The sequence below is a fragment of the Phyllopteryx taeniolatus genome, chromosome 13 (assembly GCF_024500385.1).
Source record: "Phyllopteryx taeniolatus isolate TA_2022b chromosome 13, UOR_Ptae_1.2, whole genome shotgun sequence".
NCBI classification, from domain to species: Eukaryota; Metazoa; Chordata; class Actinopteri; order Syngnathiformes; family Syngnathidae; genus Phyllopteryx; species Phyllopteryx taeniolatus.
Window position 1 is genome coordinate 1,140,142 of NC_084514.1, and position 14,389 is coordinate 1,154,530.

At 42.7% G+C, this 14,389-nt stretch overlaps 1 protein-coding gene across 7 annotated transcripts; it reads left to right on the forward strand.

The window, feature by feature from the left end:
• The first annotated feature begins 596 nt into the window (after nucleotides 1-596).
• LOC133487370 (basal body-orientation factor 1-like) lies at nucleotides 597-14,200 on the forward strand. 7 transcript variants are annotated; one of them, XM_061793788.1, is made up of 10 exons: nucleotides 603-1,005; nucleotides 1,083-1,335; nucleotides 1,398-1,463; nucleotides 5,855-5,998; nucleotides 6,080-6,160; nucleotides 7,428-7,498; nucleotides 11,277-11,421; nucleotides 12,485-12,951; nucleotides 13,017-13,121; nucleotides 13,954-14,200. In XM_061793788.1, exons 1-10 carry the CDS (start codon nucleotides 962-964, stop codon nucleotides 14,123-14,125), a joined length of 1,548 nt encoding a protein of 515 aa, XP_061649772.1. In that variant the 5' UTR covers nucleotides 603-961; the 3' UTR covers nucleotides 14,126-14,200. The 7 variants fall into 7 exon arrangements, with proteins under 7 accessions (XP_061649778.1, XP_061649772.1, XP_061649774.1 ...); XM_061793790.1 differs by having other exon boundaries at nucleotides 11,277-11,376; XM_061793789.1 differs by having other exon boundaries at nucleotides 604-1,005; nucleotides 11,277-11,376; nucleotides 12,482-12,951.
• The last annotated feature ends 189 nt before the right edge of the window (nucleotides 14,201-14,389 follow it).

Below are 14,389 nucleotides of genomic sequence, written 5' to 3' on the forward strand. Positions count from 1 at the left end.
CCTCACATAGGACAGCTTTCCCAGGATCCCAGTGGTGGGAAGTACGAAGTGCAGTACAAAGACTTAGCAACTATAATTAAGCACATTTTTCAGATATCTGTACTTTACAGAGGAGGCTATTTACTTTTCTGATGACTTTTTATTTGTACTTACAACATTTGAACACACGTGGATTACAACACAACGTAAAAAAAGATGTATAGTAAATAAGAGAGAAGGTAAAGTTAGCTACTGCCGAGCTTTTGTTTGCTTGAATGATCGATTGACTGATTAATTCAGCTCTTGGGCACTTACAGAATAAAGTGGAAACAACAGGAATAATAGCAGTGACATGGAAGGATGTAAACCAGGGAGCATTAACAACAACCACACAACAAGATTTTCCTCACACATGACATTATTTAAGAGAATTGTTTGATTTGGTTAGCTCCAAGAGTGATTCCTGGAGAATGGTTTACACATCCAGAAGGTGCATTTTCTTTCTGTTATTATCATTGGCCAGTTTAGTATTTTTTCTTAGTCAGTTCACAATATTAGCAAAGCTATTGGAACACATTTTGATAGCACAAAAAGCCTGAGCCATCCAGCTTTCTGTTTCAAAAAACAAAAAAAGTGTTTTCGATGTGCCAACTATCAAAATCGTGTATTAGTACAAATTAATTACTTTTGTACTTCTGAAGTTCATTTAATAGTTTTTACTTAAGAAGTACTAATTTTCCTTTTACCAGAGTCATGTTTTACACCACTAGCTGTACCTCTACTAAAGTGCAGAGTGTGATTACCACTTCTGCAGGATACTGAGTTAGCAGAGAAATGTGAGCCTTCTATGACCGGCAGCATCCCCATGGCAATAACACCACACAACTGGTTAGAGCAGGTTGCACAGGAGATGCTGTCACCACCATTAGCGTACCTGTAGTAGTATTTATTACCTGCCACTTCACATTCGAAGACGAATACAATGCACAGGAAGAAAGTCATCAAAGTGAAAAAGACGAAAACCAGGTGAGTGCACACATTTGCTCGAATTTGAGCCACAGTGTCACGACAGAGCTTCACCTCCGCTTACTGCATTAATTCAGGAGAGGAAAGAAGAGTGGACAACGGGAGCCCAAAACGGACAAAGAATTTGCCTTGGCTCAGGCCAAAGCTAATATTGCCCTCTGGGAGCTAAAGCTACGGTTAACTGAGGAGACTCTCGCGGGATATCGCGAGAGCTGCGGCCAGCTGGCGCGCGCCAATGACCAACTCAGCAACAAGTTGGCACACATGGAGCGGGAAATCCTGGACGTCAGCGCCCACCGGCAGAGGCAGGATGCCGCTAAAAATGACAAGGTATGTAACCCAAGTCCATTAAGTCGTGGTTTATAATATTTTAACGTGTCTGTTGCTCATAGGTTAATGTGCTTCACGACATGCTCAAAAGTCAAGAGGGGCTAGCTCTTGAGCAGCAGAACAAACTGGTGAGTGCCAGTGTTGCCAACTATTTCCTGGGGCTCTTGCTAAAAGTTGTTCAACAACATTGCCATTGTGTGATGATGTCATCACGTAATTACGTCAACCTTATTGCTGAGATGACACAGTGAAATTACTCAAATTGACAGGCCATCTCACGCCTGCGTGTGTGTCTACAGTATACACTATTAGATTGGTTTGAACTGTTTGCTGAACTATACGTCAGCAACTCTAACCAACAACTTTTGCAGCTAGGAAGACAGGCACTGCGTTTTTCTGTGTGCGATAGAGAACTAATTTGCATCATTTAGAGGGGGGAAAAGTGTGCATTTGGCATGTTTCAAAAGTTGCTACACTGCAATGACTGTGAAAACAAACAAGAAAAACAAGATATAATATACATGTATTTATTTTAGCAAAATGATGTGGCAATAGAATAGAAAAAAAATTCTTAAAAGAATTCATTTTAAACGTCTGAGTCACTTTTCAAAAGTTTTTTTTTTTAAATTTGAAAAGTAGCTTCACTTTTGTTAAGTGCTTTTTGGGAAAATAGTTGGGAGGTTAGGCTGAAAAGTTGCTAAATTTAGCAACAAAAGTACTAAGTTGGCATCAGTGGTGAGTGCATGATAACAACAGCCACAATGAAATGGACTACAACTGCTGCGTGCTTACCAGTCGTAAATCAACCTAGTAGGCTAGCTAAGCAACTCCAACTGAAACCCTGGTATACAATGTGTTATTGTGTTGACATTTATTGTGTAAGACCAAACAAAACAAAGCAGCCACAAAACTAAAGCAAACGCACTGTCCCCCTGGGGGATTCGTGTTTATTTTCAACTTTTTGTGTTCAAGTATAATTTTAAAGGGCCTGGTGGGAAAAGGACAGTGACAAGCATGATTACCACACCTCAAATGTCACTCATATGCAGCGCTGGGCTAGCAAGGCATTCTCTGCGGGCCTAAACACTACATTTACAACCTAAACTATAAGATTTGTTCCATGAAATTGTATTAATTTACCTCCAATAGGCTATTCACTTCATTTCATGGCTTTTCTCTTGGCTGCCCTGCTTCCAGTATTGCATGTAAATGTTCGATTTTTTTCTTTTTCTTTTTTTTTTCTCAATCTAATCTGCCCATAACCTCATCAGTAGTGCTGGCTGATATGAAAAATATGAAACTGTTTCTTAACCAATCAGATTTCTAATTCGTCTTCACAAGACCAACGAGCTGGCCCTCGATGATGTCGATATTTTTCTTTCCTCTGGTTGGTCAAAGTTAAACTTGTTACAGCCATGTTTGACTAGCAAAACACATCTGTAGCCATCTTCACACATTAATATGTACATTTAATACCCAGCATCAGGTGAGTGTGTATTTTATTTGCATTGCTTATGTTTTTGTTAATTCACTAGCTATCACTTCTGAACTGCTCCAGATCATGCATGTAGCACAGTTGTGTGCTATTACATATATTGCAATTTTGTATAATAATGATGGTTAAAAGATTTCAAGACAACAAAGCAACATCGGCCTGCATCTGTTTGCCATTTTACAGCCCTTACTCAATGCTAATAAAATGGCAGAGGAAAATGAGGCACAGACTGGAATCATCTCCATTTTATACATGCATGCAACTGTCACATATTTCAGAAAATTAAATGTCATGCGGTCGACTCCAAAGACGCTGCTTAAATGCATTTTTGGGCAATAGAATTATTCCCCATCAAAAATAGGCCTCTGTCTGAGGGCTTAGACAGCATGAATCTGGAATTTTGATAGATTCAACCAAACAATTAAACGATAAAGAAAGTTACAAATGTAGCTACCACATAGTTTGTGGAATACTCACATGTAATTTTGCCTTGTTTTTTTAAGATAGCAGTCCATATTTTAGTGTAGATTGATGGCCTAATGTAGGCAAAAGCTTCATAGCTATGTAAAGAAGAACAATTTGGCCCAAAGATGTAATCAAATGGGTGATAACCTCTCATTTAGTCACCATGTACATGTTTGTGGGTGTGTGTTTTGCCAGTCTCTTGTGATTTTGGTCACTTTGTCACATATTTCTTACACAGTGCTGGTTTCTCTGGTGGCATCTTGAGGTATTTTGTTCAACTGATATGACCGTAAAGGTAGCTTGCAGTTTAAAATACATACATAAATAAAAATGAAAACTTTTTGTCTATGTCAAAACTGTCTGTATTTTATATTCTACTGTCAGTAGAATATTATTAAAATGATCTTTTGAACTATCCTCCCTCGCTGGCCCATTTTATTTTATTTTATTTTTATTGGACAACTGGTAACGCTGCGACATGAATAGCCAATCAGAGACTATAGAGACAGGAAGCGCAACCGTATAGTGTGTCAATCATTTGCACATGCCCACCATGCACACCGAATCTTTATTCATTAAATAGTGGAATGTGTTGAGAACAAAATAACATAAGACATCGAAATCCTCATCCCATGGAGGTCTGGATACTCAAAATGAAAGTGGAAAATCAGATTAAAGGTTGACCAAACTTCTGTGGCAATCCCTCAAGACAAGTCAAAATGAGCCTCTGTAATGTGTGCGCCCTCTATGTGCATGTATACGCTCCCTACAACGTCTGTGCATGCTCCTAATGAGATGACGGATGGTCAGAGCATCAGTCAACTCCTGAACAGTCTGTACTGGAACGAGACATGATGTTCCAGATGTGCTCAATGGGATTGAGGTCTGGGGAACGGGCAGGCCAGTCCATAACATGCCTTCATCATGCAGGAACTGCTGACATTCCAGCAACCTAAGGCCTAGCATTGTCATACATCAGAAGGAACCCGGGGCCCACTGCACCAGCCTACAGTCTTACAATGGGTCTGAGGATATCATCCCGGTGCCTAATGGCAGTCAGGTAGCTCTGGCTAACACATGGAGGGCTGTGCGGCCTTCCAAAGAAAGGCCTCCCTAGACCATCACTGGCCCACCACTTTTTATTCTGCTCTCATCCGAGAAGACCACAGGGCGCCAACGGCGAATCTACCAATCTCTCTTTTCTCTGGCAAATGCCTGCACGGTGCTGGACTGCACGTTGTTGGGCTGTAAGCACAGACCCCACTTGTGGATGTCAGGCTCTCATAGCACCGTCATGGACTGTTTGACCAGAAACAAGGAGATTAATGCCCTGCTGGAGGTCATATTGTAGGGCTCTGGCTGTGCTCCTTCTGTTCTTCTATGCACAAAGGAGCAGATAGCGGTCCTGCTGCTGGGTTATTGTGCTCTTTTGGCCCCCTCCACATCTCCTGCTGGACCGGCCTGCCTCCTGGTATCTCCTCCATACTCTCGACCTTCTTGGCACAGCACACATTGAGGTGCCATCCCTGATTAACTGCACTACCCGAGCAACTTCTGTGGGATTTAGACAGCGCCTCTAGTGGTGAGAGTGCTGGTGAAATGCAAAAGTGACCCCCCAAAAAAAAAAAAAACATCAGCAAGAAAGGATGAGGACAGGGAAATGGTCTGTGGTCACTACCTGCAAAACCATTCTTTTATATAGTGGTCTTGCTAATTGCCTCTCATTTCCAACTGTTGTCTCTTCCATTTGCACAAGAGCCGGTGAAATTGTTTCACAATCACTGTTGCTTCCAACAGGACAGGCTGATCTCCCAGAAGTGTGGTTGACTTGGAGTCACATTCTGTTAAAGTTTTCCCTTTAGTTTCTTGACTAGATTATTTAACTCTGGTTAGCAACAAATTGGACAGCACAAGACAAATCAAGGGTTAACATATAAAACGGTGGTGTCCTGTACACGGACGGCTACATGGTTGAGCTTGTTAAACCACCGCGTACATCACATCACCGTTCTCACCGGGTCATCAGTTAAGCTGATCACCTTGCTTATATTTTTAATTGATTGTACATTCCCAAAAATACAACCCGTAACGCTTTGTGTTTGGCAGTATTCCAACATGAATAAGTCATGCTAGCAATGTAGCAGCCTTGGCGTGCTGTGCATGGTAATGTTACATGATCAAGGTGCACTCTGAGGCAACCAGGCAAGCGCGACGCACCGCTCCCTCCCTCCAGGCCAATTCCAGCAGGCCGTTGGCGCACTCGCGGCAGACCGAACTGCACTCTGAGGCAAAGTTTAGTAATCTGGGGGTGTTTCTTTGGGCAGAGACGTGAGGGGGCGGGGCAGGGAGTGAAGTGAGGCTAAATTCGAATCTTGCTAGCAGTTTGAAAACTGCATAATTCACCTTTAGGTTGGCACCCTCCTAACACAGTGGGATCTGGGACTCAAATCTTGTTGCCCAACTTCTCCCATTCATGGAAAGGTTTATTTTGTCGTTGGGCAGATGGTTGGTTATAATTCAGACACATTCACCTGAAAATGTGTCAAATACTTTCAACAGGTTGAACATTACACGCTTGAAATCAATGAGATGAAGGAGGTGTTCAGAAAGCGAGCCGGTGAGTTCGAGATGATACAGGTTGGAATAAGGAAGATTGAGGAGTTCCAGACGAGGAAAGCTCAGAAGGAGCAGGAGCTCAGGGATGTGCGTGACAAATTATTTTTTTGTTTTTAATTTTCTCATTTCCTATGGCTTTGACACATAAGCATGTTAAATACATTACAGATCAGAAAAAGCATGGAACAAGCTGAGGAGGAGAACAGGGAAAACTGCAACAAGATGGAGTACAGATTCTTCAAAGAAAAGGTACCTTGTCAGTAGGTATAAGACGGTTTCACTGTAAAATTGTGATTACATTTTACAGTGTTACTGTTTCAAATTTGAATTATCGTTAATACTGTATTGATTGTAATATGTTGTTGGTGCTACCAACTTTAGCGACTATTTCAAAAAAGCAACTAGCAAACAAATCCGACTTTTTTTTTTGGAGACCTCTGAAGACTCAGACTCCTTCCAGTCAGAGTGAGAAATGTTCACCCCTCCACCTCCAGACTCCAAGTTGAGTGTGTGCCCATAAACCATATAAAAGGTGAATCCACAAAGAAAACCACTACCGTTGTGGCCACATATTCCTGCAGTAGAGAGAAACTGGGGGTATTGGCCTTGAAGTACCTGCACAAATATTCCTGCCTTCAGCCCTTGAATGGCAGACAGAGCTTGATCTGAAACCTCAAGCAGGAATGATTAACAACTGGATAAAAGTGCTTGAGTTGACAAAAAAAAAAAAAATGTTAAAAGGTTGAATATAGCCAGTTTAAATGAGTTAGAAGCCTTGTGAATATTGGCAGCTCAAAATGCCACTTAAAATCTTGCTCCGATACTTGTACCTAGTTAAAATTGGCAATAGTCTATATAATAGCCTGATGGAAAATAAATATTTTTGATTTCATTTTGTTGCTTAATTTGACGAACATGTCTATTTATCGACCTTAATCTATTCCATCCATCCATCCATTTTCAACACCGCTTATCCTGGTTAGGGTCGCGGGACGCTGGAGCCTATCCCAGCTGACTTCGGGCGAAAGGCAGACTACACCCTGAACTGGTCGCCAGTCAGTCGCAGGGCATGACTTTAATCTATTTTTTATTTAAAAACACTGTTTGTTCGGTCAAATAGTCATATTTTTTTTTACGTGGTTTTACTTTACCTACTTAATAGAGTCCCACCACGATCAAATACACCATTCTGTTCTTTGTCATTCCATGGGGTCTCTCGCATCTCTGCACATTTATCTTGGTTACTGTTGTTTACAACTCATGTCAAAAAGTACATAGGGTTGCTGATTTTATTGTATTCAAAATCAAACATGTCCCAATGCTTTCAGGCCATATGTGTGATATTTTGTTGACATTACTTTTAGTAATATTGTTATAATAATGATAATTGTAATAATTTTGGTCATGATAATTGTGTATGAAATTTTCATAGCGTTTCATCACTGTCACGAAATTTCTAAAGACAAAAACGATTGAGGTAATACTTGGAGGTGTTAAAACGGAAACTTCCTTGCAGGCTCAACTGGAGAGGGAAGCTGAGCAAATGATAGCACAGGTGGAGGAGCAAGCCCACCATGAAGCTGTTTTGTAAGTGCGCTCACTGATGTCCTAATTTTAATCTTTACTGCATTTTCAGAACCGTAGAACAACTATTTGGTCTTATGAGTATATAATTTAAAATGTATTGCTGTTTCTCAGCCGCACTGGTCGCTCATGTGCATGATAGTGGACCAAGCCAACAATCACATTCCAGAAAGGCCTTCAGGGAGGAAAGTGTGAGGCCCAGTTTGGTCAGTTTGGTCACTGAGCTTACACTTGACCCTATCTTTACATATTATACTATAGAATGTTTAGTAGGACTGGTTATTATAATCCCTTAAATTATCATCACATCAGCTGGGTGGGTTGGAGATGTTATCTTGGGTGCGGTTGGGTAGGGTGATGACCACTTGGTGCCAGCGATGCGAAATATCATCAGTTGTGCACCCCTGTCACATTGAGGGTTTCGGCCTTTTCTCACAAGACACCCTCATCTGAGGTTGGCCCACCACAAACCTGGGTGTGTGTCACCAGTGACTGCTTCTCTCGGAGACACTAGCATTCTCTTTGATGGCCTTCCTTTGGTCCTGCCCTCTGATTCCTACTTCCTTAACTCGTCTTGCAGTGGAACTGGCTACAAAGTCCCTGCAGCCAACTTCCATTGGACATCCCTTTACTGTCCAGCCCTGGTTCTCTGCTTCGGCTGCTAGGTTGGCATACCGCAGCCTTTTCCTTTCAAATGCCTAATCAATGGTTTCCTCCCAACGGAAAGTCAACTGGATGATAAAGATATGCCAGCAGGTTCTGGACCTGACAACCAGGTCTGGGAGAAGGTTGGTCGCTGGGATTTCGGATCGAAAGTTGAGCCTCTGGCTTAGGTCTACCTGCATTTCCCAATCCCAGGCTGCGTTCAATAGACATGAGTCTGGTGGTGATGGGTTGGTGTGATGTTTCTCCCCTTCCCTCATGAAGGATGTTAATCGTGGGACGGAAGCTTGGGCTTTTGAAGACATCGCATTGGTGGTTATCCTCTTGTTTTCAAGTTCAGCGGCCGCCAAGCACTTCAGCACTCAATTGTGATGCCAGGTGTGTCTGCCTTGAACAGGTTTGGTCTTACAACCCGCAAGGATGTGTCTGAGGGTTGCTGGGGCAGCACACTGGGGCCTGGATGAATCCTCTTCAAACCAGAGTTGTAGATTGTTTGGACAGGGCAGAAGCTCATAAGTAGCCCTTATGATAACGCTTATTCTATTGTTCAATAGCTGACTCCATGTGATCATGGGTGGCGTGGCGCAGAGGGTAAGCGTACGCCCTGCAACCGGAGGCACTTAACCTGCCATACCTACGGATGAATGCGGTTGGATTTTTGTTGCCGGTCCGAGGAGCCGTAGGTGGAGAATGGCAGCCACGGTCCCGTCAGACTGGCCTCGGCAGCTGTGGCTACACAAGTAGGTTACCACCACCAGGGTGAGACTGAGGAGTGAATGAATAACGCATGAGATTGTAAATTGTCTTTGAGTGCCTAGAAAAAAAGCGCTATAAGTGTAATTATTATTATTATTATTATTATTATTGTTCATCTAGTGGCCTTGCTTGGCTTGGGACACAGCTCTGGCACACCTGGCTGCTTAATCCTGGTGGTACACCTCCTCCACCACCGGCTGCCTTCGTTCAGATGGAATAGTAGTCAGTATAGTTGCTCCCAACCCAAGGCACCCTCTGCCATATTGTACAAGCCCAACTACTGTATGTTCCAGTGTCTCAGCGCAACTGCTGCACCTGGCCTCCATTTTCTTCCTGTTACTGGGCTTGGAGTGGCACCTCTAACAAATGGGTCCAGGAACTCTGTGAGGGTCATTTCCAGCCTTGCTTCGGCACTCTTTGGTACTCCCTCTACCAGACTTGAGATTGGCAGAGAGAAGGCTCCATTTCCATACAGCCCGGGCGCTTCAGCTGCCCCCTGCTCCAGTGTGTTCCACTAATGTGTATGTGTTCACTGTGATGGGTTCAATGCAGAGAACAAATTCCATGTGCATGCATGCATGTTCATGACAATAAAAGATAATTCTTCTTCTTATTATTATTATTATTATAGAAGATGATTCTTCTATGCTGGAGAGGCATTTTGATAGTCTAAAGCACTTCCTTACTTGAGCATTCACCAGTTTCTTCAGCAGATTAGGATGGGACAGGGCGACCTCATAGCACTGGAGATTGACCACATGAGACAAGGCCGAAGTCCAAACTCCAAGAATCATAGCTTCAATTTTCCTTTGGAGAGCAGTGATGTTCATCTGCTGACGGTATCCTGCCTGAGATATTCCACCTGCTCAAAGTGAGGTCTGCGCTGTACCAGTAACCAAGGCTCTTGATGGGCTTCTCGAGGATTGTTGGTGAGGGCTCATCAGTGATGCAAAACCTTTCATTGGCCAGCTGGCCTTTGACAATGGAGATACTGTGGGATTTGCTGGGTTTATGCTGCACTGGAGCCCATTTGATGTTTTCGTAGAGTTTATCGAGCAACCGTTTGGTGCATGCGTTTGTTGTTGTTGTTATTGTCATCATGTACGCTCTGATTGGAGGAAGATGCAGCCAGCTCTTTAACCATTCCCCTCCTACCACCCATCAAGATGTTTGAATTATGAGCTCAATTGCCATGGTGAAGTATAAGTTTAAACATTGTTTATTAATTAGTTCAACACTTGATAGAGTGTCATGTGTCCTGCTCATTATCTCAGCAGGCATGACATCTGTAGAGCTGAAGTCTGTAAAAAGAGAAAACAGAGCATAACTGCCTAACATTTCAACTTTGACCCCCAAAAATGAGGGACTGGTAAAAAAAAAAACTAAGAACAATCCAATGTCAGCTGAAATTAAGAGGGTGTTCCTCACTAGAAGGGGAAGAAACAAAGTTAGCGCGGAGTTGGCCAGAAAGCTTTGGATTTATTCAATGTAGAACAAACAACCATGTAGTGGTCCAAAACAGGCATACCCGCAACGTCAATAAATGCTGTGTACTTGGTACTCCGCCCCACGTGGTACCCTGGCAGTGCCCGATCTTGTAAGATTTCAGAAGCTAAGCAGGGTCGGTCACGGTTAGTACTTGGATGGGAGACCGCGTAGGAATCCCAGGTGCTAGGGTCGGGCAGTGGGCCAATCACCTGCTCCCGTAAAAAAAACAAAAAAAAACTACAGATTACAGAAACCGTAATTGTGGCCTATGTATGCTTCATGGCACTGAGAGCGCTAACTAACTCACTAACTTGGTACTAAGTACGATGAAATACAGTATAAAACTTTTGGCAAACCTCGAGCTCAAGGGCCACATTTGATTTCTAAAAGAGACAAATCTGTCGGTCATCTGTAGATGACTTAAAAAGAATAGTTAAGAATGTGTATGTAAAATGTCAAATAGTTTTTTAATAAATTCACTCATTTTCCAAATGTTATTATTTACCATTGTAATTAACCAATTGTATAAATGTTAAATGTGTAAATAATTAGTTTTACTTTAACTTAAAATAAATCAATGAAATTATTAAAATAGGTAAATTAATAAAGTATATTTTAATGAACCAATTTTGGGGGGAAATTGCTAAACGAATGCAGTAAATAACATTATCTTAGTCTAGAAGCTTGGTGGGCCGGATGAAAGAATGGTATGTGGTCGCGGGCCACACTTTGCCCATCCCTGGTAGAAACGATTCACTATTTAAACTAAAGCCTTTCCAAGCTTTTAAAGAAATGAATAATGCATCATACTATCCTCCCATTCAAAGGTTTTCCCCAAATGAATAATTATCGGGCTAACTTATTTGCCCTTCAGACAGCTGGACGACGCCTCACGCTGCGTGTTCAAGGAGAACGTCCGTCTCAATGAGACACTGAAGCACCACATGAAGGAGGCAGAGGAGCTGCACAAACTGGTAAATTCGTTGACCAAGAAAAACACATCCCTGGCAATGGACAAGGTAATGCTTTGGCCAAAGGATGGCAAACAGCATGGCTACTATTATTAGGCAATGCTTAGATACAAAGACTTCTCATTTTCCCCAATCACGGCAGTTATGAAACGTCTAATTCAGGCGGCTTCTCCTCTTTTTGTTGACTTGGTCTGCTTCTGTGTATTTACCACGGAGCCTCACTCCATGCTCTGTGGTTGCGGTGAGTTTCCACGAGCCTACAGGTTTAGTGGGTTCTCCTAATACAAATAAATATCAACTGCATTCACATACGTCTCTGAGACGGTGACAGCAAATTGTTGGAAATCTAACTCGACTGTCAAGCAGCCAAGCTTAGGATACAATTGCTTATTTGTTGTCCCATCTACACCACCCACAGAAAGTCGGGGATATTCGACGTTTGGATCAAATTTAAGGATAATCCTCAAAAAGGTGAACTTAATTTGATCTCTAAACCTCTGAATGCACGTCCACATATTCTTTGTTTAATGTTTCAATACTTTTTGCTGTTCAAGGAGCTGGATCGCAACATTCACAACAAGTGTTTGATCCGTCAATTGACCAATGCATTTCCAAAGACATGCACTTCTCTGCCTTTCTGTGACTCTCCCCATCGCTCTCTCTCTCTCTGTTGCAACCTGCTGATTCAACTCTGGCACTCATAGCTCAGCGGCCACTTCTTATTGAGAAGATCCTGTTTTGGAGCCTCAAAATGGCAGGATTCGGTTGCTCAATTGTTAGGTGTCTTGGTCTCGGGATGTCAAAATGTGAACAGGATGATGAGCGCACTGTTTGAATACCACTTCAGAGAGATTCCTATTGGCGGATTCATGGGTCAAACACCTCTTGTAAATTGTGCTGTTCAACTCCTTGTTAGGGGAAAGTTGTGTATAAACAACTGAAACAAACAGTTCAAATTAAGTTCACCTGTTAAGGTTATAGTGCATTGAGGACCATCCTTAAATTTCATTGGAAAGCCCAATACCAGCCCAATCCCTAACTTTTTTTTTTCCAAATATTGTATGTTATGTTAAATTAAAAGGACTTTGCCTTGTGCCCACCCCTCCAGAAGACACTGGAGATGCTGGCAAAGATAAATGCAGCCAAAATGGTGGCACAAAAAGAAGAGCTAACCCATTTGAAAGAAAAAGTAGCTTCTCTGGAGCAGATTGTGGAACATAAAAGGGAGGAACAAGAGTGTCGTCAGGAGAAGATGTTGCTCGGTTCCCAGGCCGCCGAGGCAGAGTTAGAGAAGCTTCAGTGGGTGCTCTCTATGCGGGAGAACGAACTGAAGCAGATCAAGAGGCTAGCTAGCGGCATCATGGAGCAGCGCACCGAGCTGGAGCGCTTCTTCTATGAGGCACTGGCTCAGGTGAAGGAGCAAATAGCGGCCAGAGGGCTGCAGTACAAGAAAGAGGCACAGCGGACTTATCAGTGGACACTCAAACAGGCCACAGCAGGAAGGATCAAGTTCCCACCCATCCGCACCTTCCAGAACACCAACTCGGTCTACTCGGACATTGAGAAGGCCGCAGAGTGGTATGTCATCATCCCATCGCTTCTGTGAGGTGATTTTTCATCACAAAACCTAACTTCTCTTTCAGGATGCATCAACCAGGAAGTCAAGTGGACATTTCAGACCTCACTTGGGAACAAAAGGAGCAAGTTCTCCGACTCCTGTTTGCTAAAATGAATAGTCAAAGGCCAAGGTAATATAAACTCTTAATTCTGTTACTGGTTGCTTATTCATCACGTGTAACCCTAACCCGAAAGGAAAAGTATGAACTCAGAGGAACAATGTGCAGCAGCTCATACACTAGCTCAGGCTGAACTTCTGGTGACTCCTCCCTGCTTTTAATGTTTTTAACAGTCATTTTCTCTGCTTAAGAGGATACCATAAAACATCAGTTAGGCCTTGACCAATTTTCCTTTCCATCCAGCTGCTTAAAAAGAGTAAAAAAGAAAAGAGTCTGGGCACAATAGTAAAAATAGAAACAAACATCTGGTCACGTCAATGCGCTTTCAGGCTATTGGCTCCTCCTCACGTGAACTCTTAAGTTTATTTAGTCCTTTGAACATTTGTGGTGCGAGAGCAGCTGGAAACATGATTTGAGAGGGACTGTGTAGCCTATCTGGATGTACGGCTAGAGGCGATCCCATAAGCACAGAGTCCACTGGAATAACAGAACATCTCTAGGCTAGTGTGCATGGACGTCATGCGAAGAGACGTATAAAAGAGGGCAACGAGCTTGTGCTTCAACTGCAAATCTTCATTCCCCTGACAGGAGAGCCAACAATCTGGTGCCGTCCTCATCTGACAGTCATATCGCTGGGTCAGACACCAAATGAAATGTTCTGGAAATAAAAGTTGTATCTCATCCATCCATCCATCCATCCATCTCATCCTTGCAATTACAAAGCCTGCGGATTTAGAGCCCCGCATTCCAGGTTGAGCTCCAAAGACGCTGTGCTGTGAGAACATGAGTGATGAAGCCGTTACATTTCTGCCTGTATAATGATCATGAATTCCTTTTGAATTAGAGAGGAGCCTGCACCCTGTCAACCTTCATTACTCAGGCGCCTGACTCTCCCCTACCCACCAACACCAACTGCCTGGCGGAGAACCGCACCACATGATCTCTATGTAGCCTCGTTGTCCATCATCAAGCTTTTGATTGGTCGTCTCACATTTGGATGTATCCCACATTGTTAATACTAATGTGATGTGTGAGGTTTGTTTTCTCTCAACAGTATTTTGATCCCTTATTAAATGAAGTGTTGGACTTACCCTGACTGTTAATTCTTTAACTAAGATATTTTAGAGTCTGCATTCTATGTTTTTAAGTTTGTGGGAACAGTGTGGGAAAATCCCTTTTCACTCTACAGTGCTCAAAACAAATCCCTGACCCGAACCCCATTAAACACCGTTTGGAATGAGCTACAACAGAGATTGTGACTTTCTCTGGCCAAAATCAAT

Coding starts and splice junctions, on each gene's coding strand:
- LOC133487370 (XM_061793787.1), top strand. CDS start 962: ATGCACAGGAAGAAAGTCATCAAAGTGAAAAAGACGAAAACCAG. Junction 1,464..5,854: donor TTGAGCAGCAGAACAAACTG/GTGAGTGCCAGT, acceptor TACTTTCAACAG/GTTGAACATTACACGCTTGA. Junction 6,161..7,427: donor ACAGATTCTTCAAAGAAAAG/GTACCTTGTCAG, acceptor ACTTCCTTGCAG/GCTCAACTGGAGAGGGAAGC.